Source organism: Ananas comosus, linkage group 4 (assembly GCF_001540865.1).
Source record: "Ananas comosus cultivar F153 linkage group 4, ASM154086v1, whole genome shotgun sequence".
In the NCBI taxonomy this organism is placed as follows: Eukaryota; Viridiplantae; Streptophyta; class Magnoliopsida; order Poales; family Bromeliaceae; genus Ananas; species Ananas comosus.
This window is the reverse complement of record NC_033624.1, coordinates 1,429,145-1,454,640: the sequence shown is the minus strand read 5'-3', so window position 1 is coordinate 1,454,640 and position 25,496 is coordinate 1,429,145. Positions and strand designations below refer to the sequence as shown.

Below are 25,496 nucleotides of genomic sequence, written 5' to 3'. Positions count from 1 at the left end.
TTGTTTACTAAACAGGAAATTCAATTTCGAACTCATTTCGAGTCGAACGCGATCTGACTCGCGAACAGCGTGCTGAATTACCACCCCTAGCAATTTATGGGCTGAAAAATGAAGGCAAGTAATTTTCTAACTGTTTTGTGCATACTCAAAAGAATGCAGTTTCCTTGGCCATTTGTGTCATCTCGTGTTGTTTCCTTGGCCATTTATGACCAAGTATTTCTCACCTCTTTGTGCGCATGCTTAAAAGGTCTATTAAATATATATTATCTCTTATTAAAATTCTAAACTAGGTGCTTTAATGTCTTTTCATCCTTCTAGACAAAATGCTTTTTGTGCTCGAGCATGTCCACTTCAGCATTTATTTTTCGTTGTCCGGGCACGTCTAACTGCAGCATGCATGAATCTTTACTACTATCTTTGTCACGGTGGGTCTCGACTCCCCGACATATAAATAATTAATGTATTAACTAAAATTATAATTAATTAGTTTTTATATTGACTTATTTTTTAAAATTATTTACTAATCAAACGTCATTATTCATCATTATGTCATATAGTATTTCTAATTAATTACTTAATCAACTTATTAAAATATTATTTTACTAACATTTAGATGCTTATTATTTGTTAGAAATTCGATATTCGCCTCGATACCGAATTTTGAGAATTCGCAACTCACTCCGATACCAACTGTTGTTGATTCCGTACTGATTGTTGAGATTTCGTAACAGAAGTGTCAAATAAGATTTTTACCATAAATCCGTTTTTTCAGAGAAAATTGATGCAGTCACAAAAAAAAAGAAAACAACAAAATAAAAAATATGAGAAAAAAATAAGATTTATTAAATAAGAAAAAATTATACATAACCTCTCTCCTATATAGAGTAACTACAATTTAAGCCCTCTTTCTGAATTTCTCTCACCTTTCTCTCGTCTTCTATAAACCTACAAAGAAAATAACTCTCCACGTACACCTGTGCACTCAACATATGGCTAACTCTAATATGGCACACCCAGGACTCTCTCTCCCTCTCGCTGCCATACTCTCTACTCCAAAAGTATCCTAAAGAGTGCTTTTATAATGCATTCTTTAAAACGTACGCGAATTCTAGTCCAATTAAGATTCCTACTTCAGTTAATATTTAAATCTGTATTTCATTTATCTTCAATAGATTTAAATATTTATCCTAATGTAGTTAGATACATACTCTAATTAATATTTAAATCTTAATTTATCACTAATAGATTTAAATATTTATTCTAATCCAACTAGAAAATTAACTACAAATCTAACCAAATTATAATATTATTTAGATAAATTATTTTTATTTTCAATCATAAGTCATACCCATTCTTATTATTGTTATTCCAACTCAATCACCAAAATGTAATTTATCTTATTTCTCAAAATATTTGGATTCCCGTCCAAAATCCTCAAGACAAAAAAGATGAGTAATTTCGAACGATTATTATATAATTTATTCCTAGGAGTGGGCTTTTGGGATTTGTGGCTCTCTTATTATTAATTTGTTTGCCTAAGCTTAAACGCGTTTTGTGGTGGGGGCAAAAATTGTGTGGACATAGTGTCCATATTAACATATTTGGAGACGCTCCGAATAGGCACCAAGTGGTTCGCAGGCATCGATCTCACCGTCTATTTCTCTTTTTTAAAAAAATATAATTTTTTAGAGAGAGAAAAAAGTAGAGGAAGAAAAATGGATGGTAGGATGGGCGCCTGCGAGCCACGTGGCGCCAATTGGGAGCATCCTCAAAAATGCTAATTTGAACACGATGTTCAGCATAAAATTTTAATATTAATAAATGCTTTCAACTTCAACGTGCCTAGACTCTCCAGTCTCTGGACAAAAATCATATGTGGAAGATACCGATGGGTGTCACTCTGTAATGCGCATCGTGTCCAAACTATCTACATTAACTTTATACAGGCACACCGACCATTTCTAGAGCAAGCGGCAAAAGGCTTGGTGGTTGGTATCCGAGATCCAAGTTCGAATCCTAGTTGATTCACATTTCTAGCTAAGTTTATTTCTAAATGAAATAAACGAAACGGATAGCGTGCTACCTATCTCTCAAAAAAAAAAAAAAAAAAAAACTATTTATTTTTGTCCGCTATCTATATTCGTTCCGTCCCCTGACTCGCCTCCCTTGTGGTTGTGGGAGCGCCTCCGGAGAGTTGTGGATCTCTTATTATTTGTTTGTATAAAATTGGGGGGCGTTTTTATAGGAATTTCCAACTCATCCTTCTTGTCCGTTGTGACGCTTGTGGGCCGTAAACAAGTCTACTTGCCACAAAATTAAACAAGTCTGCATGCTTGTCAAAATCATAAACAATTAAGTTGAAATTCATCACATTCTTAATTAGCTAGCTAGGCTCGATCTGTATATATTCGGCCCCTCACCTGTGGGAGCTAGCGCTTGTACTCCTACACGGCCACACCTCTTCCCAGTTCCCACCATCATCTTCCACGTACGTACGATGGGCTCTGTTACTAGCAGGCTCCAAACACCAACGGTCTTGGGCATAACCGTCGACAACGCCGCCAACTCCCACTACCGATCCCAGCTAACCTTGCGGTTGGCAGACATCACCCGGACGCTTGCATCCGAACTCACCGCTGTCTGGCCGCCTGCCCACCCCGACCCCGACCCCGACCCCGACTCCGCCTCCTTCCCCCTCACCGTATTCGCTCCGGCTTTCGGGCCCAAGACTGGAATGCTTAGCAACATTAAAGTTGTCATTTTTGGGACCGAGCACTTACGGTGCACCCTTACCTCTCTGGACTTGCTCGTAGATCTGCAGCAATGCGTCGTCGGCCGGTGGCGTTCCAATTTGGCGGCGGTGCGCTCTCAAGTGCAGAGCGGAGCCAAGTCGAAGAAGAACAAACACAACAACAACCTCGACTCAGAAAGGAAACTAATTGCCGAGCTGCTGGGGAGACTCTTTGGCGACATGCGCGCGCGTGCCGACAATCTGTGCGCAGTCGGGGAGCAGCAAAGCTCTCTGCTCAGAGAGCTGCGCAAGGTGAAGTCCGAGCTGGAGGAGAAGCTGACCTCCCATAATAAACGGAGGGGGCGCTGGAAGGCCCTCTATGCAGTGGCCTTCTTCGCCGTTCTAGCCGGCTCTGTGGCCCTGGCGGCGGCGGCAGCGCCAACGTGGGCCACGACAGCGGCGACGGTCGTGTCCACCGCCATGAAGGCGGCGGAGCCATGGTTCGACGCTCTGTGGGGCAATCAGAAGGCCGCGCTGGAAGGCGAGAAGGACGTGATCAAGGCGATGGTCCGAGATGTCTCCACACAGCTGCGTGAACTCGATACTGTAAGAGTGCACGTCGACAAGCTGAAAATTGAAGTCGGCTCGCTGATAGGGCGCGGCGCCGGCTCCTTCTTCTTCGCTCTGAAGATGAAGGAAGAATACGCTCTGGCAATTGAGGAGGTCGACAAGGCCATAGAAGCGCTCGGCGAGATGGTGGATGGCATCCAAGGCGACATGAAGAAGGCGGCCGCCGACTTTGTGAGGATGATAGCCGACGAGACGTGACTGTTGTCTCGACTCAATACAACCTTCTGTACATATAAGCGCGAGCATAAATTATTGGATTCGAAACCTAATGCAAATGTCAAAGTAAACCACTAAGTGTGATATGATTGTTTAGGTGGTCAAAGTGAATTGTAAAGTTGATTGTAATTAAAATTGACGAATTATTATGTATATAAATGAGTTATTCCGGAATGATCCGGAATGGGTCGGAACTATTTGTTCCCATCCCCGGAAAGAGAGAGAGATTTTTATTTTAAATTAGAATTTAAAATTTAAAATTTAAAATTTATGACATCCAAATTAAAATTTAAAATTTAAAATCTAAACTTAATATTTTTAATTTTTAAATTTTAAATTTGATATTTTTAATTTTTAAATTTTAAATTTGATATATTATATCTTTCAAATTTTAATTTGATCTTAAATTTAAAATTTGATATTTAAAATTAAAATTTTAAATTTTAATTTCAAATTTTAAATTTTAAAAGTTAAAAATATAAATTTAAATTTTAAAATATAGTAAGAAAAATAATTACTATTATTTTTTATTTATAACTATTAATTATTCTTTGTATTTCATCTCATTTATTCAAACATTATTTTTCTTATTTTCTAAAATAATCAAATTTTATCTTAAATACAAAATTAGTCTCTCATTGATACTTAAACTCTTGATATAAGTTAGTTTCTTACTTAGAATCTGGAGGAGGAGTGTGTGATAAGGAGCTCGCCCGAAGTAGTATAATTAGGTTTTCTTCGCAATCGCGCCTCAAATCTCCCTTCGATCTCTACATCTATCGTCCGTACGTACAAATCCTCTTCGTTGCAGATCTTTACCTTAATCGCTTTTTGGGAATATGTGGTGAGCTGCATAAATTGTTCCAATTCGAGCAAATTTTTGTAGATTTTCTTTTAATTTTTGGGGCGATATTAGGGTTCTCTATACGGGGTTAGGGTTCATTGGTGCTCGACTATTTTTATCATCTTCTTAAATTTCTTACTTTGCTCTTGTAAGCGGCTCCAGAGCACCCGTGGTAAGAGATTCAGAAGTTGTAATCTTTTTAGGGATTCTTTGTAATTTCTCGATCTATCTCTTCCCATTTATATATTGTTTTTTTCTTTTTTTTTCCTAGTTGGGTAATAGCGTTAGAGAGTGATGGATCAGCAATTGGATCGACATACGATGGGTACTCTATACGTGAATTTTAGTGCTTTGATTTTTAAACTAGAATTCTAATCAAACTAAACATAAGTTTGGATTATAATTTCCAACAGGGATGAATATTCAACTCCGGTAAAAGTTTTTAATTTGCACTTCAAATGTGATCTTTTCCTCAGTTTCCTTTCCGCTTCGTTCATTTCTTTTCTTAAAGAAATGAACTTCGTTAAAAATGCGAATTAGGTAGGCTTTGAATTTGGAACCTCCAAATTATCAAGATGTTAGCTAACTACACGAAAAACAATCAGTATATAGGATATTATTGTGGATTGTAGGATTGTGGTAGATTTTGGAGAATGCCGGAGTGATGCATACGCGTGAATACAATCAAGTATCTCTGAGTTCCTGATGAGATCCGAATATTACAAACCCTCATTTCTGTATACCGGTGCTAATATGACTATCATTTGTCCTTTATTTGTGAGCCGTTTGAACTTAAGGATACAGTACATGATGAGATGAATGAAATCGGTCAAAGTATTGATTCAGCATTGTTCGAGTGTTTTGTTTGTATTTTTCCATCGAGTTCTGTATGCTCAAAGGCATATTTCTATCTCTTAATAAAAAGACCTAATCTTTTCTGAAAGTAAGGACATGAAAATTTGCCAGTGTATCGTGTTTTGCTATTTTGTCAAAAAGGTCGTATCGAACATGATTGAGGGGGTGGAATTAGTGACTTGATTTTAAATTGATATGGCACTCCATGTACTCGCTCCTATATAATTTGCTAACTTAGCTTTTTGTATTATTTATTGTGCCCAGAAGATTAACAAGGTTTGCGAAGAAATGGCCAAGAACCGTGCAGGGAATTTAGTTCTTACTTCATGGATCAATTTTACTTGATTTTAAGGTGCGAGGTGCAGCAATGCAAAATGGTTCTTCTGTTGAATCAAATTGGTCAAATTATCTGACAATTAATACCCCTAATCTTTGTAAGCAAATGTTATTGTCTGATGAAAACACACAACAAACAGTGGCAGAGCTGTCCCCAGGCAGCATTTAGACTTGTTGATGGTAACTGTGGCGGCGGTGGTCGCAGAGGTATGTGCACGGCTTTTTCTCTTCATTTATTTTTGTAATTCACTGGCTAATTTGTTGTTTTTTTTTTTAAAAAAAACCCTGCAGCTTATACATGGTTTCTATTTAGGAATAAAATTGGCGGGTGGAGAGCGAGGCCGAAAGAAAATGCTCACTCTTAAAGCCTTTTCTTCTTATCTGTTTGCTTAGTTAAGAGTATCATGCTGAGAATGAATTTGTTTTCGCTTGTTTTATGGATCTTTCTAGCTCCTGCTTTTTTGGGTTCTTTCTTTGTTTACTTATGCCACACTCTGTAAACATGTGATAGATGGATCCAATTATAATATCTTTTAGTTTCATTTTTTTAGTGGAAATTTCTTTTTTATTCGATTGTAAATTTCCTTCAATTTTTGGCACCCTCTCTCAATGTGGATGTGCAGATACTTTCCTGAAGCTATTCTTTGAAATGCCCCTCTAATTCTAAAAGTAGATCTCAATTCACAGTTTATCTGAAGAATCAGAGATTCTTAGTCCTAGTCTCACATGTGATGATATTTGCTTATGTTTCTGCTGTGTCTGTCAAATGTTTCAGGAACAGTAAACTAATTAGGTCTCATTGGAGAAATTTAAACTAGACCATCTTATCCTAATAATCCTCTTCAGTGTGATTTCAAATCTTCCATATGTCAAATTGTTCTTTTATCTTGCCTTGTTCAGTGATGATATTTGTTTATGATACTTAATAATAATAATAATAATAACAAACCTCTTCCAGGTAGGAACACATAATACCTCCATACATACAACAAGGTTTTAAATCACTTGGCATATAACAGTAATATATGAGTTGCACAATATCAAGGTCCATGAGATGCATGAATCAAATTGCACAATCTCATTTGCTTTTTCTTAAGTACTAATAGTTTTACTTAAAATCTCTCCGACAACGTCTCTTTATTCAAATTAGAACTCATACTTAAAATTTAAAATGCTCATTTCATGTTTCTGCAACAACAAAAACATAAAATTATATTTTGTTCGCAGACTTTTCACCAATTGCCATCAACTTCCTAGTGAGTGGTTAGTGATGTGCCTCATCTTGAATAATCCAAAAGAATCAAGCAACCAATTTTGACTATTCTACAACACAAATCACATTTAGATCGATTAATAATTATGAATGATACAGGACCAAGTACAATTCCAAAAGCTGCAACTTCTTTTTCTAACTTTGAAATCATTAGTTGAGCCAATCAATTAAAAGAAGTATCTTCTGGGTATCAAACTCTTTTAATGAACTTTATTCGATGGACATTGGAAAAGTTCGAAACTTAAAAACAGTTGTCGATAGCAATACAAATGACCCATTTTTATAGTTACTTACTGGGAATGGCGCTTTTGTGGCTTATTGAGAAGAGTGGTGATGCTATGCCAAGTCCCATCACAAAAATTGATGCAAATAGAAAAATAATTAAATATAGTATTTTTTATTAAATTATTATTGTTTGCTTCTGGTGCATCAGATCTGCCTGTGCTTAATGTCCTTACAATCCAAGATTCCAATTTCCAGCTAATGACAATATTTTTTTATTTTTTTAATTAATAATGATGTATTTGTTTCATCAAAAACAGAGACGAATATATTGATTTGGCTGTAAAAATTCATTTTCAGCCAAAAAAATAAATAAAACTTGAAAAACTTTAGTTTTACCATTATAAAAATAAACAATTAATTTTCACTCAATCTTTAGTTTGTTCTAAAGAATATTTCCGCTCAACCTTCACCTTCCATGAAACATATATGCCCTGCCCTGAAAGGTGGGTGCACGACATGCAGGGGTGCACCGATTTCAAGCAATATTTTGCAAATAATAATATTACACGACGGTTACATGTAAGAAACCAATCATGCACAAAGGAATCTTTTATCCGATCACACATAATTATATATATAAAAAAAAAACACATAATAAAAACGCAAAAATACAAACTCTTCTCCCCACACTCCACCGCTCCAGCCTCCACCCCCCTCTCCCCTCCTCCCCATTCCATGGCGAGCGAAGGCCTCATCCACCGACCCGGCGCCGACGCCGACGAAGTCGACCCCGGCCGCCTCCGCCTTCCCGTCACCACCGCCGCCGCCAACGACGACGCGAAGAAACCGCGGCGGGCGAAGCGCGTTGCGGCGCTCGACATCTTCCGCGGCCTCACTGTCGCGGCATGTCTACTCTCCTCCGCTGCTTAAATTCTCTCTCTTTCTCTCTCTTTTACTGTCGGACTGTCAGATTGTCGAAATTGGATTGTATAGAATAAGATGAATATAATTCTGAATGCCGAACGGGTCTTATGGGCTGGTATAAAAGATTGTTGTTAATATTAATTTGATTCGACGGTCGTGATGATGCATGGGATGCAGCTGATGATCTTGGTGGACGGAGCGGGCGGGGAGTGGCCGGTGATCGGGCACGCGCCGTGGGACGGGTGCAACCTCGCCGACTTCGTCATGCCCTTCTTTCTCTTCATCGTCGGCGTGGCTATCCCCCTCTCCCTCAAGGTCACTGTTTTTATGTGCAACCAATATTATGAAATTTTATACATTTGTAAGGACTTATAAGCAATTAAACCTTTTTTTTTATTGTATTTTCAGAGGATACCGGATAAGGCTCGGGCGGTGAGGAGAGTGGTGATTAGGACTCTCAAGTTGCTCTTTTGGGGGATCATCTTGCAAGGTTTAATTTTGAGGAATTTGATTTTTTTAAATTTTTTTTTTAAAACTCTTTATTAATTTTGCTAGATTGGGTATGAATAGGATGAATAAATTCAACGAACAGAGGACGTGATTTAATAGGGAGGAAATTAAATCAAAGTTTGGATGGAGTGAAAATGAGATAAAATAATTTTCTCTTTGTTTGGATCGAAATTTGAGAAGAGAAATTAAGAGAAAATGACATTTTATCAATTTTTTTCCTCTCCAAAAGTGGAGAAAAACAGGACAGAGAAAGAGAAAAAGTTTTTTTTTTTCCCATTTTTTCTTAATTTAAACAACAGTCTCTCCATCCAAGCACAGTGTAAATGTTTGAAAAGATTCAAACTCAAAATCTGCTACTATCAAATCGTGCAACTGTTTGTCTCTAAAAGTTACAGTAACAGCGAGAAAATATAAAATTAGTTTCCGATGTATCTGATATTACTTTCTAAAAGTTTAAATCTACCATCCTCGTACAATATACAATTTTGGATCCGCTCTCTTGAGTGTTTTTTTTTTTTTTTTTTAATATGTGAGAGTAAAGCAAAAAGACTAAAATAACAACATGGAATATCTTATTTTTAAAAATATAATAATATTGTTCAATCCTAATTGCAAAAAGATTGATACAGTTGATGTTAGTATATACTGGTGAATATCCTACAATGCTTTTGTAGGAGGGTACTCTCATGCTCCTGATGACCTTACATATGGAGTTGACATGAAGCACATTAGATGGTGTGGCATACTTCAGGTAAACTCTAACTACACTTTGGAAACTTTTCTAAGATGGTTTCTCCTATTAACTTAGAATTAATGCTTGTTTTTCTTTTTCCTTTTTCGATTTGATCTTGTAGAGAATTGCTGTTGCCTACTTGGTAGTAGCAATGTTGGAAATCATTACAAAGGATCGGAAGACCGAGGATCAATCAGCTGCAGGATGGTCTATATTTAGGATGTACTACTGGCAATGGTATCCTTCGCGACAGTTTTAAATGTTTTTAAGTTCAACAAAATTTCGGTTTTACGTCCCTAAAACATGTAAAATCATATGTCAATATGTTATCAGTACTGTGCTCGTTTTCGAATTAATGATGCTGAGGACATTTTTTCTTGTCTCTAAACTTATCAGGATCCTTGCTGCTTGCGTTCTTGCGATCTACCTGGGACTACTTTATGGAATATATGTTCCTGACTGGGAGTTTAGGGTGCACTATGTCGATAGCCCGGATTACGGGAAGGTTCTAAAAGTAAGCAATTTTTAACTGATGTCCGTGAAGTGTATGGGTAGTCACTGTACTGTTCTGATGACAGTAAAATTTACCCTCAATGAAATATATTAGAGCAATTTGCAGAATAACCTTGTGTTTCTAGCAAAATGGTGCATTTTTCGCTGTTCATTAGAATATCATTGCGACTCGTAACAGAAGAGCTTATCAATTTACTTTGCCATGTTCTCACTGAATAGGTGGCATGCAGTACAAGGGGAAAGTTGAATCCACCTTGTAATGCGGCCGGTTTCATTGATCGACATGTTCTTGGGATCAACCACATGTACCAGCATCCAGCCTGGAAAAGATCGAAGGTCGGTAATTTACATTTCAATTTTTGTATCAATGAATCCATATTTGTGAATCATTTATGTCGTATGAAGTGTTGCAGGCTTGCACTGCTAACGGACCGTTCGAGGGGCCTTTTCCGAAGGATGCTCCAGCATGGTGTCTTGCTCCATTTGACCCCGAAGGAATCCTAAGGTTAACTGATTTCCAAGTTTAGATAACCTTAATTTTTCTGCTTTTCCATTTTTTGTTCCTTTTCTTATAAGAAATTGAACATATGTCAATTGCAAAATTACCTATCAGTTTACCGGTATCTTATTTCTGAGCCTTATGCTTGAGTTTCTCTGTATGCAGCTCAATTTCCTCGATTCTAAGCACAATCATCGGCGTGCACTGTGGACATGTTCTTGTTCATATGAAGGTTCAACATATATAACATATATAAATGATTAGTAGATGGTAATGTGCCAGTTTCTATGACTTTTCCATCTTTATTGTATTGTGTTGTGGTTCAGAGCCATGTTGACAGACTAAAGCAGTGGGTTTCCATGGGCTTTGCGCTTCTCATTTTTGGAATTATACTGCATTTCTCTCACGGTATGCGGTCAATTTTGTTTTGCTTGAACCTATTAAAAGTTCACTATTTCCATGAGGATCTATTACATCTTTTGCCATTTGAATGCAGCGATTCCGCTCAATAAACAATTGTACACTCTGAGCTATGTTTGCGTCACGGCCGGAGCCGGTGCTTTAGTGTTCTCCATCTTCTATTTCCTGGTGATTAAAGCTGAATCTGTTCATCCTTTATGGCTTCTGCAGAAGCTCTATCCATTAAAAAATTCAGAGTACTAGTTCTTTTTCTTTTTTGTTATACCAGGTTGATATTGTGGGCCTGCAGAACTTCTTTCTGCCGCTGGAATGGATCGGGATGAACGCGATGCTCGTCTTTGTAATGGCCGCGGAGGGCATATTCGAGGGATTCCTCAATGGGTGGTATTACGAGAGCACTAACAATACACTGGTAAACTACTAGCTATTCACATCCTTTTGATCTACTCGACCTCCTAAACAACAATGTGCGACGATAAATCGACAGGTTTACTGGGTTCGGAAACACGTATTCGTCGAATTGTGGCATTCTACGAGAGTGGGGATTCTCCTTTATGTAATCTTTGCTCAGATCTTGTTCTGGGCGATCGTCGCAGGGGTTCTTCATCGGCAGGGTCTCTACTGGAAGCTGTAATGCAGAAACAGTTGTATGTGTGAAAGGAAATTGTTGTGAAATTTGTTGCAAGTTCCTCATTTATCCACTGGACATGTATTTGACACACCACATAGAGTCTCATTGTGTAGTTAAATACATTTATTGTGATTGATTTTTGTTTGTCTCAAAATTATTTTACACCACATTATGCTACAGATGCAAAATACACACTATTATATGGAAATTATTCTGTTGTATTTTAGTTTACTATATATTGTGTTTTTTTTTTCCTATTTTTTAACGTGGATTATGATGCAAAATGTGCTTTCTATTTTTCACAATAATATTTAAAAAGTAAACAAAAAATCACGTCATTCTTTATGAATAAATAATAAATAAGAAAATAAGAAAATCTAAACGAAAGCGAAACGTGCAAAATGTGACCGTTCTCTATTCCGAATCCTCTGTTTCGCTATTTTTTCGTCCCGTCCATCTCCGAAACCCTAATCCTCGCTCTCCTTCCTCTCCTCCCATCAATCCCCCAAACCCTAACCCCACATCTCTCTCTCTCCGATTCCTCTTGTCTACGGTTTCTTGCATGGATCCCTAGCCCGTCAATGGCGCCCGACAATCGTCGCGCTTCCTCCTCTGTCGTCGAGATGCCGCCATGGTCATGGGCGCCGTGATCGACTGTAGGAAGCGCCCTCGCTTCTTCGACCTCGGCCACCGCGATCGATCCTCCGCCGTTAACACCCCCTGTAAGAAATTTAAGCCCCTAATCCCCCCGTTCTCGCGGCATCTCAAGGGTACCCCTCGCCGCAGCTTCGGGATGGGCATCTCCGATTCGCGGTTCTTGGACGATTTCTTCAGCTCCGATTGGGTCTCATGGTGGAGTCGCCCGAAGAAGAACGCGGCCTCGGTTGGTGAGGACGAGAGCGGTGGTGAGAGCTGGGGATGGGAGGAGTACTCGCGATGGCTCTTCGGCTCGAGAGATGATCCTTCTAGGGTTTCCAATGATAGGAGGGTTGCGTTCCATAGCTCAATTTGTAGAGAGGCAGTGGACTTGAGCTTTGTTTCTAGGAGGACGGATGGAGTGCCTGATTCTTCTCACGTTGTGAATCGGAGGGTCGAGGATGCGAGTAAGATAGCCTTGGAGTCGCGAAAGAGAATTCCCTTTTATAAATATTTGTATGAGGCAGCGTCGAGGAAGCATGATCCCATTTTGAGGAGACTGGAATCAGAGCAGAAGGTGACCGAGGAGAAGTTATCTGGCTACCGCAGTGCACGTGAGCGACCACCCCCAAAATCCAGAGAGGTGATTCCTTTTCTTTAATATTTGTACCTGTTATTACTGAATTCTCAGTGTGTCATTTTGAACAATGTTTGTTCTATACCTCTCTCTATTAACATCCAGCTTATGTATAAATGCACTTGCACACACCTATGCATGTATTGGTATGATTGTCGGCCCATTCGGTATCCCCAATGTATGTAGACAGTACACTTTTGCTGTATCAGGTTGTATGTGTCATGTTATGCTCCTATCCTATGTCCGTGTCCATGCAACATAGGTCCTATCACATGAAATTTATCATGAAGTACACCTCTAAATTATGTTTTAATCACAAAGATCTGTAACAGACCAAATGTGTAGTTTCTTCCAGCTGGCTATGCAATGTCGGTGATTGTAAAAGTTGTTATTTGTATTTTCTGTTATCTTACTAACATATTAATTCAATGTTGGCATCACGTCTAACAATTTCAGGATCTGCATGAACTCTTTTCTCCCCTAACAGAAGAAGAAGAGGACAAAGTAACTGATGCCTTGTATCGTGGCGAAAGGTATGGGAAATGTAGTAATTATAGACCCTAACAGCTGTCACGGTACTTTCATTTGAGCTCTGTTTACTTCACTTGCTTAAGTAGCTATACCTGTCACTCTCTTTGATCCTTGCAGTAACAGAATCCTAGTAACACACAAGGCATCCAACCTAGAGATTAATAAAGAGATCCTGCAGTGCTTGCAAAGTGGTGGGTGGTTGAATGATGAGGTGATTTTCTTTGTAATTTTTGGTGGAAGTTCCGCATTTTTATTTTCGGTTGTAATTATGATTTCCGTTGATTGAATGACTAATTTCATGAGGAGCAAACTTTGTTATTCTCTAATCAAGTCTATCTTTCTATATAGGTCATAAATTTGTATCTTGAATTACTAAAGGAACGTGAAAGAAGAGAACCAAAGAAGTTCTTGAAATGCCATTTCTTTAATACGTTTTTCTACAAAAAGGTGAGCTGATTAACAAATTTTTCCCCCCCTCTATTGTGTTCACATTTTTACCTTCTGTTCTTTGTTTTTATTTGATGTATTAAGTTACTATCTATGTTTCTTTTTGTTAAGAGTTATGAAATGTAATTCACTTGAAATACTTTCTGAAGGAGACTGTTTTGTGGTTATCTATCTAACTTCTCACACCATTGCATGTTGTCTTGCAGTAGATTTTTGGTTTTGTTCTTCATGCTTGTCGTGCTAACTGCTCAATCTGTTGATTGTACAAATTAATGGTTTTTAGAAGAAAATGCTTAACATTAATTGAGTAATATTAGAAATAACTTGTTAAACCAAAATATCCTCATCAATAATGAACCTATATATGCTTTCCTAAACCTTCTTTCACATACATTTTGGAAGAAAGCGTAGGACCACTGACCCATTAGATACATGTATAGATGAAAGGACTGCTTGGTATGCCCAATCAATAGACAAAACTGCTTTAGGTTCTTGGAGCCAGGAACTCGTGTGTTAGAGTTTATTCTTATGAAACAACTCTAGTATACGACAACTGCTTAACCATTTAGAAATGATCAATGATGGTTGAGAGTATGACAATTATGATGCGTTTGTTAAAATAAGGTTATATTCTTTGGTATGGAATGTAGAGTGAGATCCAAAGGTCTATTTTTTTGCAGCCTTATGAGACTACATGCGTACAGCATTATTTCAGTGGCAGATAACATCTTTTTTTATTTGGTCAGATGTGGATATTGAGGCTGCTATTTGGTGAAATATCTTCAGTACAATGGACCTTCTAATATACTTATCAGTTTGAACTTTTTGTCATTTACTTTGTAGCTAATCAGCGGGGACAATGGCTATGACTACAAAGCTGTAAGAAGATGGACTACCCAGAAGAAGTTAGGGTATGGCCTTATTGAATGTGACAAAGTAAAGTTGTTGTGACCCTTCAATTTGTTTGTTGTCCTTGATTTCTCTTTAAACCTGCATGTTTATTTCTCATGTTCAACTTATTGTCAGAATTTACTGCGCAGATATTTGTTCCTATACACAGAGGGAATCATTGGTGCTTGGCAGTTATTAATGTGAAGAGTAAAAGCTTCCAATATCTTGACTCATTTGGTCGCATGGACTTTGCTGTCCTAGAAGTACTGGTAAGCTCTTATATCTTTCAGCTTAATATTTTAAGTCATGTACAAAATTGAAAATACAAGGCTCGTCAATATGGACCAGTTTTTCTCATCTACAATTAAAAAGTAATGTAGTAGAATGGTCTAGCATGGTAATATTTTCTTTCCGATGGATAACATATTGGATTAGGCCTTTGCTCTGCACTTATTACCCATATCAAACTATGCCCATGTTTTCAGCAGCTCTGCTAGAGAGTAAGATGAAATGTAGTAGGTTTTCCTTTTCTGAAGAGCTGGATATGCCAGTACTAGATATTTAACCACCATGTGAAACCAGCGTAAGATTGGTAAGACATGCACATATATGCTAATTTCCTTTTTTTTCAGGGTCGATATCTCATGGACGAGGTGATGGACAAAAGTAACAAAGAAATAGATATGACTTCTTGGAAGATAGAACAAGTCGATGGCATACCAAAGCAGAGGAATGGGTACATTTTTGTCCTATGCATTGACTCTCATATGCATTGTTTTTTCGATCAAGTTGAAATTGCTGAACTTCTATTATCCTACTTTCTAGAACCCTTCAGTTTCTATTGTGTTTCTGGATTATGTTTTTTAAGTTTATTATATAAAAAATAATTATTTTGTGTCTGCAATGCGTAAATTAGTTGGTGATATTAGACTACAGGCTACCTGTGTTTATGGCCGATGCACTTTTATTTGAGAAACACTTGAAACTTTAAGAAATATCAGTCAATTAATTTTCCTCTTCTATGGAGGCCCTTTTTAAACATGACAGATGGGACTGTGGTATGTTCATGCTCAAGTACATTGACTTCTACAGCAGAGATTTGAGTCTATGTTTTGGCCAGGTCAGTAACATTTTATCATTTTATTTTTGTGATATGTACTTTCACATCCCTGTGGACTCATTTATTTGCATACATACACTAGATAAAATCTGTCATGTATACCCTGAGAGGTGCAGTTTTTTAACTTATATCTAGCAATCTTGGGAGTGATCCAGTTCGTTGTTTAAAGTTGGTTTTGTATTTTTTTTTTATTTTTTTTCTCCAAAGGGGAGCATTTTGTGGGTGCAAGTTTGTATATCTAAGAAATTAACATTAACATTTTGAAGGGCATGTATGAAAACTCAAATTTCGCAGGTGTATATGGATAAACATCTCGATCTGTTTTCTTATTTCCAGGAGCACATGGAGTATTTCAGAAAGAGAACTGCAAAAGAGATTCTGCAGCTGAGAGCTGATTGAAATGGTTTGGGAATTAAAAAATCATTTTCAAGATATACCTTTATATGGGTTGTTCTAGTTGGTTTTGGTCAAAATGATTACGCCAAACTAGATTCATTTGTTTCGAGAATTGAAAACAATGTCTATAGTCTTTTGACTTGGTCCTCATGGTTTTGCTATACTTTTCTTTATCTTAAAAAGAGGTCTTGCAATCCATATGATGGGTGTAATTTTTTGATGGGCATACACACACACACACAGCTTCTTTGTATAGCTTGGGCATTAACTTGTAGACAAATGATACTGGGCTTGGTGTTTTGGAAGGAGATGATACTTTGCTTTGTTTTGTTTTGTTTTTCCCACAGTGATCCGGGAATGTTAGGGTTGAATTTTTGATGATTTGTTGCCGTTCTTTCTATTTGTATCTCATGTACTGTAAACTGTTACTTTGCAAGTATAATAATGATCAAAGATGTAAGACTTGATTGCTATTTTCACATAGTTTGTTTCCGTACTTGGCACTTCCTGTCTAGACTCTAATAAGAGAAATGCTATTTGTATCCAACTTTTGGGTATAAATTTTACACCCTCACTTTCCAAGGGTTTAGATAATTTATTAGGAATTGTGAGTATTGAGAAAAATAGTAGGTGATAACACCTCTCTTAAAAATGTTTGCCCTGGATGCTAGGGAGAAGTTTATTTTATTTAAAAACAAACTTAGTCGAAAATGTGAATCAATTAGGATTCGAACTCCGAACTTCGGGTACTAATCAACCAAACTCTTTACCACTTGCGTTAGGAACGGTCGATCTAACGAGTAAAATTTATACCTATTTTTGTGCGATATGCAAAGATAAAATTGAAGAAATTTACTATGCAAAAGCATTATCTCTTAATAATGGCTTCTAAATTTGTTAAAGGTAAAATACAAGTTATTCAGATTTACATTTACTTTTTAAACTCATATTTTTCGATCATTTATACTACACGTGTTCGTAAATATGTCAAAATACAGGGTTATCTGTGCAAAATATCAAGATTTCTGACGAGAGCCCGATATTATAGTACGCTCCGTTAGAAAGAAACCCTAGAAAGAACGTCCCTAAACCCTCGTTCCCCCCAGAGAGAGCGAGAGAGAGAGCGAGAGAGAGAGAGAGCTTGGAACGAGGGAGGGGGATGGGGCGATCGCGGCGCAAGTACAAGAAATCGCGTACGAAGGTGCGGGTGGGCCTGCCGAAGAAGAAGCCCGGCGTCTTCAAGCCCGCCGTCGCCATCCCGCCCTCCCTCGCCGCCGCCGGAAGAGGAGGCGACGCGGCGACGGCCGTGGAGTGGGACGCGAAGGGCAGCGTCATCAGCAACTACCGCTCCTTCGGCGTCGTCGCCAACCCCAACCTCCTCGGCGTCCGCGCCCGCACCCCCCACATCGTCCAGAGCTCCCCTCTCCAGGTGCCCCAGCGCCGCGCGGACGATCCCCCCGCCCGCGCCTCCGAGTTCGATCCCATTGACACCGGAAGCGACCTCGAAAACGACGGTTAGTTTCTTCGTTCAATCCATGTCACAACAAGAAAAAAAAAAAGGATTTTGCGGCTTAAAAATTTAAAATTTAGAGTCTCCTGAGGATGAAGCGTCGTTTTGGCTTAATTTTCGCAATTTCACCGACGGAAAAATTAAGTTTTTTTTTGGGGGGGTTGTTTCCTTCCTGAGCAAAATTGGGTTTTGCGGCTTAATGATTTGAAAGTTCGAACGTCTTGAGGTTGAAGCCGCAGTTCTAGCTCAGTGTTTGTGGTTTTATATGCTTTTTTTTGTCGTATTTTATATGCAGTTAATGATGTTATTTGTTGTCATAAATTTGGTAATTGGTCTGGTATAATTTGGCTTCTGGTATCTACCTATCACAACTTTGGATCACAGAACCTTTTCTAGTTTTTTATTGCTTCTTCTTTTTAATCTTGTGATTTCAGATTTTTTTAAAAAAAAAAAGAAAAGAAAAGGTAGCTGATATAAGTATATTGAATATTATGTTCTTTTAAGTTATAAGTAAGCTTCATTCTTCCTATTTGTCACTCACAATACCTTGTATCTTATACTCAAACTGCCCTTTAATGCGCTTTGTATAATACCTATCTAATTCTCTAATTCTCTTCTTTTATTCATCTTTGGAGCTGTATAATGATGTGTTCATATATATATTGATAATGTAGATCTCAAATCTGCTCTTGGAAAGAAGAGGAGGGATGGTAAATTGGCGCCGTTGCCACCTCTGACCACTCTGCAACGACTTTATATCGGCAGATTAATAGAGAAGTACGGCGATGACCACCAGGTATAGTTTGTAATTTTCGGAGAATAAAACTTGATGTGATGCCTGATAACGCATTCGGATTTTTTTTTTTTTTGTTCCTTTGGGTAAAATCAGTGGAGAGACCTATATTGCAATTTTCACATTGTCCTTTAGAAATTCCAAATCTATACTCCATTGATCTGTGAACAAAGTGATAGATATCACATAACGGAACACAGAGCAGGAGGCAAAGTGATGAGATGTTGTTGTTTAAAGGCATAATAAATTGGCTCAATATTTCAGGAAGGGGAGGCGAAGGCTTACTGTGGTTTTTATTGCAGCTTAGCACTGTCTTTTTCGTATCTATGCTTAAACTCGACAATGTTTGCAGGCAATGTTCATGGACACAAAGCTGAATGAGATGCAACACTCGGTTGGTACGCTGAAGAAGCTTTGTCAAAGGTACCATGTGCGAGGAAAGCACTACATTGCTTCGTAGTGGAACTGAGTTAATGGATTGTTATTTTACCCCTTTTTGAATAGCCTTTATGATTATAGTGTAACTTGCTTGCCACGGTAGGAATTGGATAGGGATAAAAAGAAAATTTTTCCGATGTTTAGTTCTTATTGCGGTCCTTAAATGTACTATTAACTCTCTATCACATTATGAAAGTGAATCAAATTTATGTTATTTGACCGGGAGATAATGCACATCAGTAGAGGTTTTGACTTGTGTGAGGATGTACTTATGTTGCATTTGTCGCCTTAGTCGTATTCTCTCTGGATAAATGTAACTTCCAATAAAGTGTCACCATAGTTAGTATTTCAGCTAAAATGTCTTCTAGTTATTTCTGATTTGGTCATTTTACTTGCTTTATATTACCCTTTGTATTCTGACAAGTTTTTGATGTGTAATCAAGTGCTGCATGCGATTTTGGTTACAACCTGTTATGTACCTGATTCGGTTAAAAACCCTAAGTTGTAGGAGTATATTGCGACAACCACATTTTACTCAGGTATATTAAAGAAAGTAATGCTTCATGTACCTGACAATGTGCTGTAGAATAATGGTGATGCTTTTTGCTCATCATAGGTAGTGAATAGTTTAGGTTTTCAGAGTTGATTGATGTCTCCAGACAAAGAACCATATTTCACAAAACCACTCATCAAATAGGTTTGAAGCCAATACTACAGAGTCATTGCCTTATTAAGAAAACCATGACAAAATTTCGCCCGACAAATCAGTAAACAGAACCAGGCTTAATAGAATGGTGACATACAAAGCATCATAGATTCTGTGGAAAGAAATAGAAAATCATCGACAGCTACATAGTGTCACTTTTCCATGAAGACGACAACTACACCAACAGTTATTTATTACAAAAAGGCGCAGCAAATCACCTGGATAATTGTTCATGAATTTGAAACACAATGGCTAATGATTCCCTCTTTTTTTATTTTTATGCTAAAGAAAAGAGTAGCAAATATGCTAAACAAAAGCAACAAGGTTGATTTCTCTTAGATACCCATGAAAGCTCGGCATTGCGATTCCCAGTGTTCCTTGGCCTGACGAATCCGCTCGACTCTTTCAGTCTGAAGCCGCTGCTCCCAGTAATCCGGGCAGCTATTAGCAAACAAAATGTAAGAAAATGTTCAATAAAGTAATTATCGGTCATTTTGAAACAACCTACAGATTACAGATCATTTTGAAATAGGTCCTTGATTTTTATTCTTTTGGATTTGAACCTTTCAATTAACTCATTTAACTAAAATCAGTAAGCTCTGACAGACCCTTATTTAATATTCTAAAACCAAAAAACATGGCAGCACAGGGTATTAACTAGAACTTTTAAGTCCAGGAACCTGTTTCTAAAAGACCTATAGTTGGGGAATATATGCACAAATTGTCTATTTTTTCTAAGAAGAATGAATACTTGTAAGTGAAAATATACCTGTGTCTTAACAAAATGTTTAGCTCGTCTAAATGTACAGCACCTGCGTATACTCCTTCCTGTTATTTAATATCAAGATTCATCACATAATGCGCATAAAAATGTTTCATAATAATCAAATAAACCTGTATTTTGTACACAACAGGAAAAAAAATTACTAGGATAAAAAGAGAAAATTCGGGAAAGGGGCATACACGTCTGCATAGTGGACATTTCTCTTTCGGATCTGCGACCTTTAACCCATCAACAATAGTTACAGATGCAGCAGAACAACAGCACATATAGCAGAATATATGGCCACAAGTGAGAGAAACAGGATCAAATACGGTTTCCTGTAATAAGAAGAAATCAAAACCATGGTATAATCAAGCAAATTTGGAACTTACTCAGAAACAATTGACAAGTCCTGTGTTAAACATTGCCACAAAAAATGTTCTTGGACTAATTATCACTAGACAAAGTAAATTCACATGCAATTTGTACTAATAAGAACAACCTAAGGAATGAAAAAGCACATAATCTAAGTAAAGTGCGATATTATTTACATTAGCAAGTCATCTAAAGCTAGGGGCTTCTATATTTTACTAACGAAAAATACATAGTCTAGCAAGAAAAGAGAGGTATATCTACCTCAAAAACAGAAAAAACAAAGGAAAAACTTACCAAACAAATGGAGCATGTCAAGTCGATCTCCACCTTCATAGAGTCAAAAAGGTTGCAAGATAAAATGGGCTTCTCACCATCGAAAGTGAGTGAGCAATCACCAAAAAGCTCCATGACCGCCTTGTTATTGGTCTTGCTTTGCCTCAAGTTGATATAGAAGGCCATCAACTCACAGAGCCATGGCGATTGAAGGATCTCAATGTGCAGGCTTTGAGCTTTTGCTTTAAATGCCTGCCCTTGCTTTGAGTAATGAATCTGTAAAATGAATAACCTTATTAAGTAGAAGCCATTGAATAAAAACTACAGAGATGTTCAAAGAAGCATAGTGTTGTTAGATTACGAGTCATTTGAGTAGTGTGAGTAGAAGAAGCAATATATGTAAAATCGTCCCAATAGCTTTTCTCTATAGCAACAGCAGAAGCTTTACGTTGAAGCTTTGCTTTTGAGGTTTGGAATCATGTTCTTGCTTCACACAACGAGGGAGGTTTTAAACTATTCTTTTTGTCAATTGCTTTACTAGAGGTTCTTGCAGAAAAAGCAGCAACAAAAGAAGAACCAAACATGTAGTAAACTTTGCCAAACATCTTTTCATTACAGTAAAAGTTTTAAATTGAAGCTTCTACTTTTACAGTCCAAAAACTTATTGTAGTTTCTTGCCACAACAAAAGCTTAGGAATTTTCATTTGCCAAACTCTTAGCCACTGCTTTTTTGGAGCAAAGAAGCCATTCCATAAGCTAGCTCGAAGAAGGCAATGAAATTTGAGCAAAAGAGTGAAGGAGCATACTTTGTCATACTTCTTCAAAATTTTCCTCATGGCAATTGAGTTAATAATTGCATAGGTGACCAAGTCTTTGCCTTCTTGGACCATTGTTCCATGATTTCGGTGAGACTTGCTTCTGAACCATAGAACGTACTTTCGAAAGCCGGATGCTAAGTGCAATTCGAGCAAGTTCTTCGCACGCTCGTTAAAGCAACCGACAACAGCCGACATCTCGTTGAGAAGGGAGGGAAAGAAAGTTCCATCACACACTGCATGTTAATCAACAAAACAAGTGAAGAACAAAATTAGCGAAAAAAGTAAACAAATGAGATGAATCATTGGAGGATAGGCTGGTAGGTAGTAAAGGAAGAGAGAACTGAAAGAGAGGAGTAGAAAAAAGACTTGAGGAAGAAGATGGCAAAAAGAGCGAAAGATGCAACTAAATGTGATTCAAGGCCGAGAAATCATGAACTCTATTAATCAACACATCAAGACCATATTAAGAACATGATAAACCAATCATCTTTCTTTTAGAAGTGTGCTCATAATTAAGTAGGAATCTATCTCAATCCAGTACAAAGTTTTAAATACTTCCAAACAAGCTTATCCCACATCAACCAATACCTCTATAAAATCCTTTTCCTTTTCAGTTCTTCTGGCTGAAATTTAAGTTCTTCTTTTCCAGATTTAACCATTAGAAGTTTACAAGACAACATCTGGACATATAAAACCATACAATAGCACGATGTAATCGCTAATAAAGAGCAATTTAATCTTTACATAGGTTAAAAGCATCTATAATGATATGTCAAACTCGTTTGCGATCTACGAAATCTAAGGTTTTGTTATGGATCAAACCAAAAGAATGAAAAGGAACAGAGAAAAGCTTGAAGAAAAGCAATATGGCAGTTTTATAACTATTGGTAGTACAGTGGGGCATGCTGCATGCATTAGTTGGTTGAGACATGATCCAGTTTCTTCAATACTAACTAACTGGAATTGAACTAAACATGACAGCGAAATATCTATAGTTTACTTGTTGAAAAAAAAAAATTAGAAAGATGGTAATTTGGAATCTACGGAAAACGACATAAGCTTAAAAAGTGTGTTATCTTAATTTTCTTTTGTTTTCAGTATGACTTCACCCAAATTTAATAATGAAAGCTCTGAGCTCTCCTAGTGCCTAAAAAAATGTAGGGGGGTAACAGTGGGTAAGGTATTTGGTTACTTTAAATTATTGTTGGCTCTATCAATAATCAAGAAAGAAGAACAAGTCCATGAGTTGACATAAGTAAGATCATGAGTTGACATAAGTAAGATATTAGTTGGAAACAGGGAATTATCTTTTTTTAATTGTAATGATGGAAAACAAAAGGAACAGTTTGTGTGTATGCTTATCTGCAAACAGTAGAAGAGAAAATGATATGTAAATTTATGGATTTAAATTATCTTCTTTACTTTTACATTCAAGTGGAGGGAGATGAACATAGTGAGATGAACCAAATATCACTCTATACTTCAGCTAAAATAATACATATATATATATATATATATATATATATATATATATATATATATATATGTATTATTTCGTTTTTCTTTTCAAACTGATACGAAAGAGAATCATTACAGCTAAAAGTAAAGCTAAAAATAGAAAATTAGTTGTTAATACATCTCGTAAATCTCTCTTTCTTTTTTTTTTTTGTGAACTATAATAGACAAGGTGATTTACAACTCAAAGATCATTGAATAAAATGAGGTGATCAATGAACTAAGCATCACAAAATGAGGTGATTAGGGTTATAGAAATTATAGGTTGTGAATTTAGTATAAATCATTATCTACATAGCATAAAAATATAAATTCAGAATTCTCTTGGAAAAAAGTTTAAAAAAATGTCATAAAAATTCCTTCTCTTTTATATTCTTTCTTATTATGATAAAAGCAAAGGTATATCCTTTTAAATGATCATGCACGAAAGAATCATAATAATAATAATAATAATAATAATAATAATAAAAGCAAAAGGCCTTATTGTTTATAGTGGAAAGGGAAATGTAGGAGGGACAAAACCCAAAGAAAAAAAAAAAAAAACAAAAATTACCACCCAAACATAGGAAGAGAAAAAGGGCTTCCATAAACTAAAATGATATGTTCTTTTTTTAAGAAAAAAAAGAGTAAATAGGCCCCTTAAATCACACGAACAAAATAGGGCATNAACTTCGAGATGAAAAAAAAAAAAAAAAAGAGAAGAAACCCACAAACAAAATCAAATCTTTTCCAATCATATCAAACAAAAAAGAAAACACCAAAAAAATCCCCAAAAATTTCCAATACCTGGGCAATGTCCGGGGCACCCAACACCATCAGATCCAACCCCACCACTTCTACAATTTACCCCTCCACCTCTCTCCTCCTCTCCCTCTTCTTGGTGGGTTTGGAGCTCCCTCCTACACCTCTTGAGCATCTTCTTAAGCTTCTTCAATCCAACAACGGGGAGCTCCTTCTCCCTCCCCTGCATGTACTCCTCGTACTTCTTCGCAAATTTCATCTCCAAAAACCCTAAAAAAAATTCGAATTTCGACGAAAAAGACAACGGAACAAGATCCCGTTACGGGGATTCTATATTACTATTATATAATTTTTTTTTCTATAAATCGAAAATATACTCGAGATGGGTATATATTTATAGAGAGAGAGAGAGAGAGACGTTGTTGGAAATTGGAATAATAATAATAAAATAAAAGGAGACAAATTTCGATATGCGGAATAAATGGAAAGGGCTTTTATATGAATTGGGATAAATTTTGGGGGTGGTGAGGGAGACTTTTTCTGGGGCGATCCTATCGAGGCGTGGGCGACGATGAGGACACGCGGAGAAATTTTGCCTACGCCCGGTGCACCATGCACCGCATTCCATATATTCTAATGTATATAGGAGCAATTATTTGCATGTGAGAGTATATTTCATATGACATTCTCAAAAAAATATAATATATAAATAAATGAACATTATATATACTGTTGCAAATTGAATAATGATAGTTTTTGCAGGGATTTTTAAAACTTTGTGATATTGATATATAGACTTTATATATGTTATAGATGATATTAATGTATTTATAATAAAAAATAAAATGTAGTGTATATGACATACGTACAGAGCTGGTGCATGCAATCTCTGCTAAAATAGAGGTCTTGAAAACTAAATATATTTTATTATGTTTTTAATTATTTAATTTTTTTCTGAACTGAATAAGGCTTCGTTTGGAATTGTAGAGAGATTATGTTATGTGCGATGAGAAAGTATGATAGAAAAATATTATATTTATTTACGTGCGTAATGTTGCATTCCGCATATCGCGGTAAATCGGTTATGATATATTTTTTGCGGTCTCATCGAAATATATAAAAATTAACACTAGACCCCAATACGAAACTAAGCCTGATATATTTCTATTAATCTCTGAGACTACTCAATACATAGCCTTTACAAATTTTTGCAATTCATATTCATCAAATTAAATTTATAAATATTAAAATAGTAAGTGTGGTGTATAAGATGTAAGGATACAACTGGTGTAGGCAACAGCTTCCCAACACTGGGGACGTGGAAACCACCTGAGCAGTTGCCGAAAAGGATGGGTGTTGTTTTAAAAGCAGGAACTTGGAAGGTTACTTAAACAGGAATAATATCATACAATTTTTGTAAAATATTTTATGCGATTCATAAATTGATATTGCTCATAAATTCGAATTGTCAAAAACATGTTTGTTTCAGTAAATTAAATTTACTTATAAATTTACTTTTTAAAATATTATAAATAATTTCGTCCTAAATAATAGTGAAATTAATTA

At 36.7% G+C, this 25,496-nt stretch overlaps 4 protein-coding genes and 1 long non-coding RNA gene across 11 annotated transcripts; 4 read left to right on the top strand and 1 right to left on the bottom strand.

The window, feature by feature from the left end:
• LOC109709273 lies at positions 4,254-6,419 on the top strand. Of its 5 annotated transcripts, none has more exons than XR_002215950.1 (4): positions 4,254-4,421; positions 5,541-5,628; positions 5,716-5,819; positions 5,926-6,419. It is a non-coding gene; the product is annotated as an uncharacterized LOC109709273 (long non-coding RNA). The 5 variants fall into 5 exon arrangements; XR_002215949.1 differs by having other exon boundaries at positions 5,904-6,419; XR_002215951.1 differs by having other exon boundaries at positions 5,544-5,628; positions 5,716-6,419.
• Positions 7,783-11,566, top strand: LOC109709271 (heparan-alpha-glucosaminide N-acetyltransferase). The gene is made up of 13 exons (XM_020231422.1): positions 7,783-8,013; positions 8,212-8,349; positions 8,443-8,524; positions 9,219-9,295; positions 9,399-9,514; positions 9,674-9,791; positions 10,010-10,126; positions 10,204-10,295; positions 10,455-10,521; positions 10,616-10,697; positions 10,786-10,877; positions 10,978-11,121; positions 11,197-11,566. The coding sequence occupies exons 1-13, from the start codon at positions 7,846-7,848 to the stop codon at positions 11,341-11,343; spliced, it is 1,440 nt and encodes a 479-aa protein (XP_020087011.1). The 5' UTR covers positions 7,783-7,845; the 3' UTR covers positions 11,344-11,566.
• LOC109709026 (putative ubiquitin-like-specific protease 1B) lies at positions 11,727-16,477 on the top strand. Of its 3 annotated transcripts, none has more exons than XM_020231069.1 (9): positions 11,728-12,619; positions 13,070-13,146; positions 13,262-13,355; positions 13,493-13,591; positions 14,435-14,527; positions 14,632-14,751; positions 15,115-15,218; positions 15,510-15,602; positions 15,939-16,477. In XM_020231069.1, exons 1-8 carry the CDS (start codon positions 11,972-11,974, stop codon positions 15,583-15,585), a joined length of 1,311 nt encoding a protein of 436 aa, XP_020086658.1. In that variant the 5' UTR covers positions 11,728-11,971; the 3' UTR covers positions 15,586-15,602; positions 15,939-16,477. The 3 variants fall into 3 exon arrangements, 2 of the variants coding, with proteins under 2 accessions (XP_020086658.1, XP_020086657.1); XM_020231068.1 differs by having other exon boundaries at positions 11,729-12,619; positions 15,530-15,602; XR_002215875.1 differs by having other exon boundaries at positions 11,727-12,619; positions 15,115-15,602; positions 15,939-15,955.
• On the top strand, positions 17,010-19,090 carry LOC109709027. The gene is made up of 3 exons (XM_020231070.1): positions 17,010-17,512; positions 18,183-18,304; positions 18,654-19,090. Exons 1-3 carry the CDS (start codon positions 17,158-17,160, stop codon positions 18,759-18,761), a joined length of 585 nt encoding a protein of 194 aa, XP_020086659.1. The 5' UTR covers positions 17,010-17,157; the 3' UTR covers positions 18,762-19,090.
• On the bottom strand, positions 19,508-24,381 carry LOC109708480 (probable E3 ubiquitin-protein ligase BAH1-like 1). Its single transcript, XM_020230240.1, has 6 exons — positions 23,976-24,381; positions 21,663-21,907; positions 20,878-21,132; positions 20,409-20,546; positions 20,215-20,273; positions 19,508-19,886 (listed from the first exon to the last, which is right to left on the bottom strand). Exons 1-6 carry the CDS (start codon positions 24,187-24,189, stop codon positions 19,781-19,783), a joined length of 1,017 nt encoding a protein of 338 aa, XP_020085829.1. The 5' UTR covers positions 24,190-24,381; the 3' UTR covers positions 19,508-19,780.

Coding starts and splice junctions, on each gene's coding strand:
- LOC109709027 (XM_020231070.1), top strand. CDS start 17,158: ATGGGGCGATCGCGGCGCAAGTACAAGAAATCGCGTACGAAGGTGCGG. Junction 17,513..18,182: donor AAGCGACCTCGAAAACGACG/GTTAGTTTCTTC, acceptor TTGATAATGTAG/ATCTCAAATCTGCTCTTGGA. Junction 18,305..18,653: donor AGTACGGCGATGACCACCAG/GTATAGTTTGTA, acceptor CAATGTTTGCAG/GCAATGTTCATGGACACAAA.
- LOC109709026 (XM_020231068.1), top strand. CDS start 11,972: ATGGTCATGGGCGCCGTGATCGACTGTAGGAAGCGCCCTCGCTTCTTC. Junction 13,147..13,261: donor GCCTTGTATCGTGGCGAAAG/GTATGGGAAATG, acceptor TGATCCTTGCAG/TAACAGAATCCTAGTAACAC. Junction 14,752..15,114: donor TTGCTGTCCTAGAAGTACTG/GTAAGCTCTTAT, acceptor CTTTTTTTTCAG/GGTCGATATCTCATGGACGA.
- LOC109708480 (XM_020230240.1), bottom strand. CDS start 24,189: ATGAAATTTGCGAAGAAGTACGAGGAGTACATGCAGGGGAGGGAGAAG. Junction 21,908..23,975: donor GTGCCCCGGACATTGCCCAG/GTATTGGAAATT, acceptor ATTAACATGCAG/TGTGTGATGGAACTTTCTTT. Junction 20,274..20,408: donor AATGTCCACTATGCAGACGT/GTATGCCCCTTT, acceptor ATTAAATAACAG/GAAGGAGTATACGCAGGTGC.
- LOC109709271 (XM_020231422.1), top strand. CDS start 7,846: ATGGCGAGCGAAGGCCTCATCCACCGACCCGGCGCCGACGCCGACGAA. Junction 10,878..10,977: donor TCTCCATCTTCTATTTCCTG/GTGATTAAAGCT, acceptor TTGTTATACCAG/GTTGATATTGTGGGCCTGCA. Junction 11,122..11,196: donor AGAGCACTAACAATACACTG/GTAAACTACTAG, acceptor ATAAATCGACAG/GTTTACTGGGTTCGGAAACA.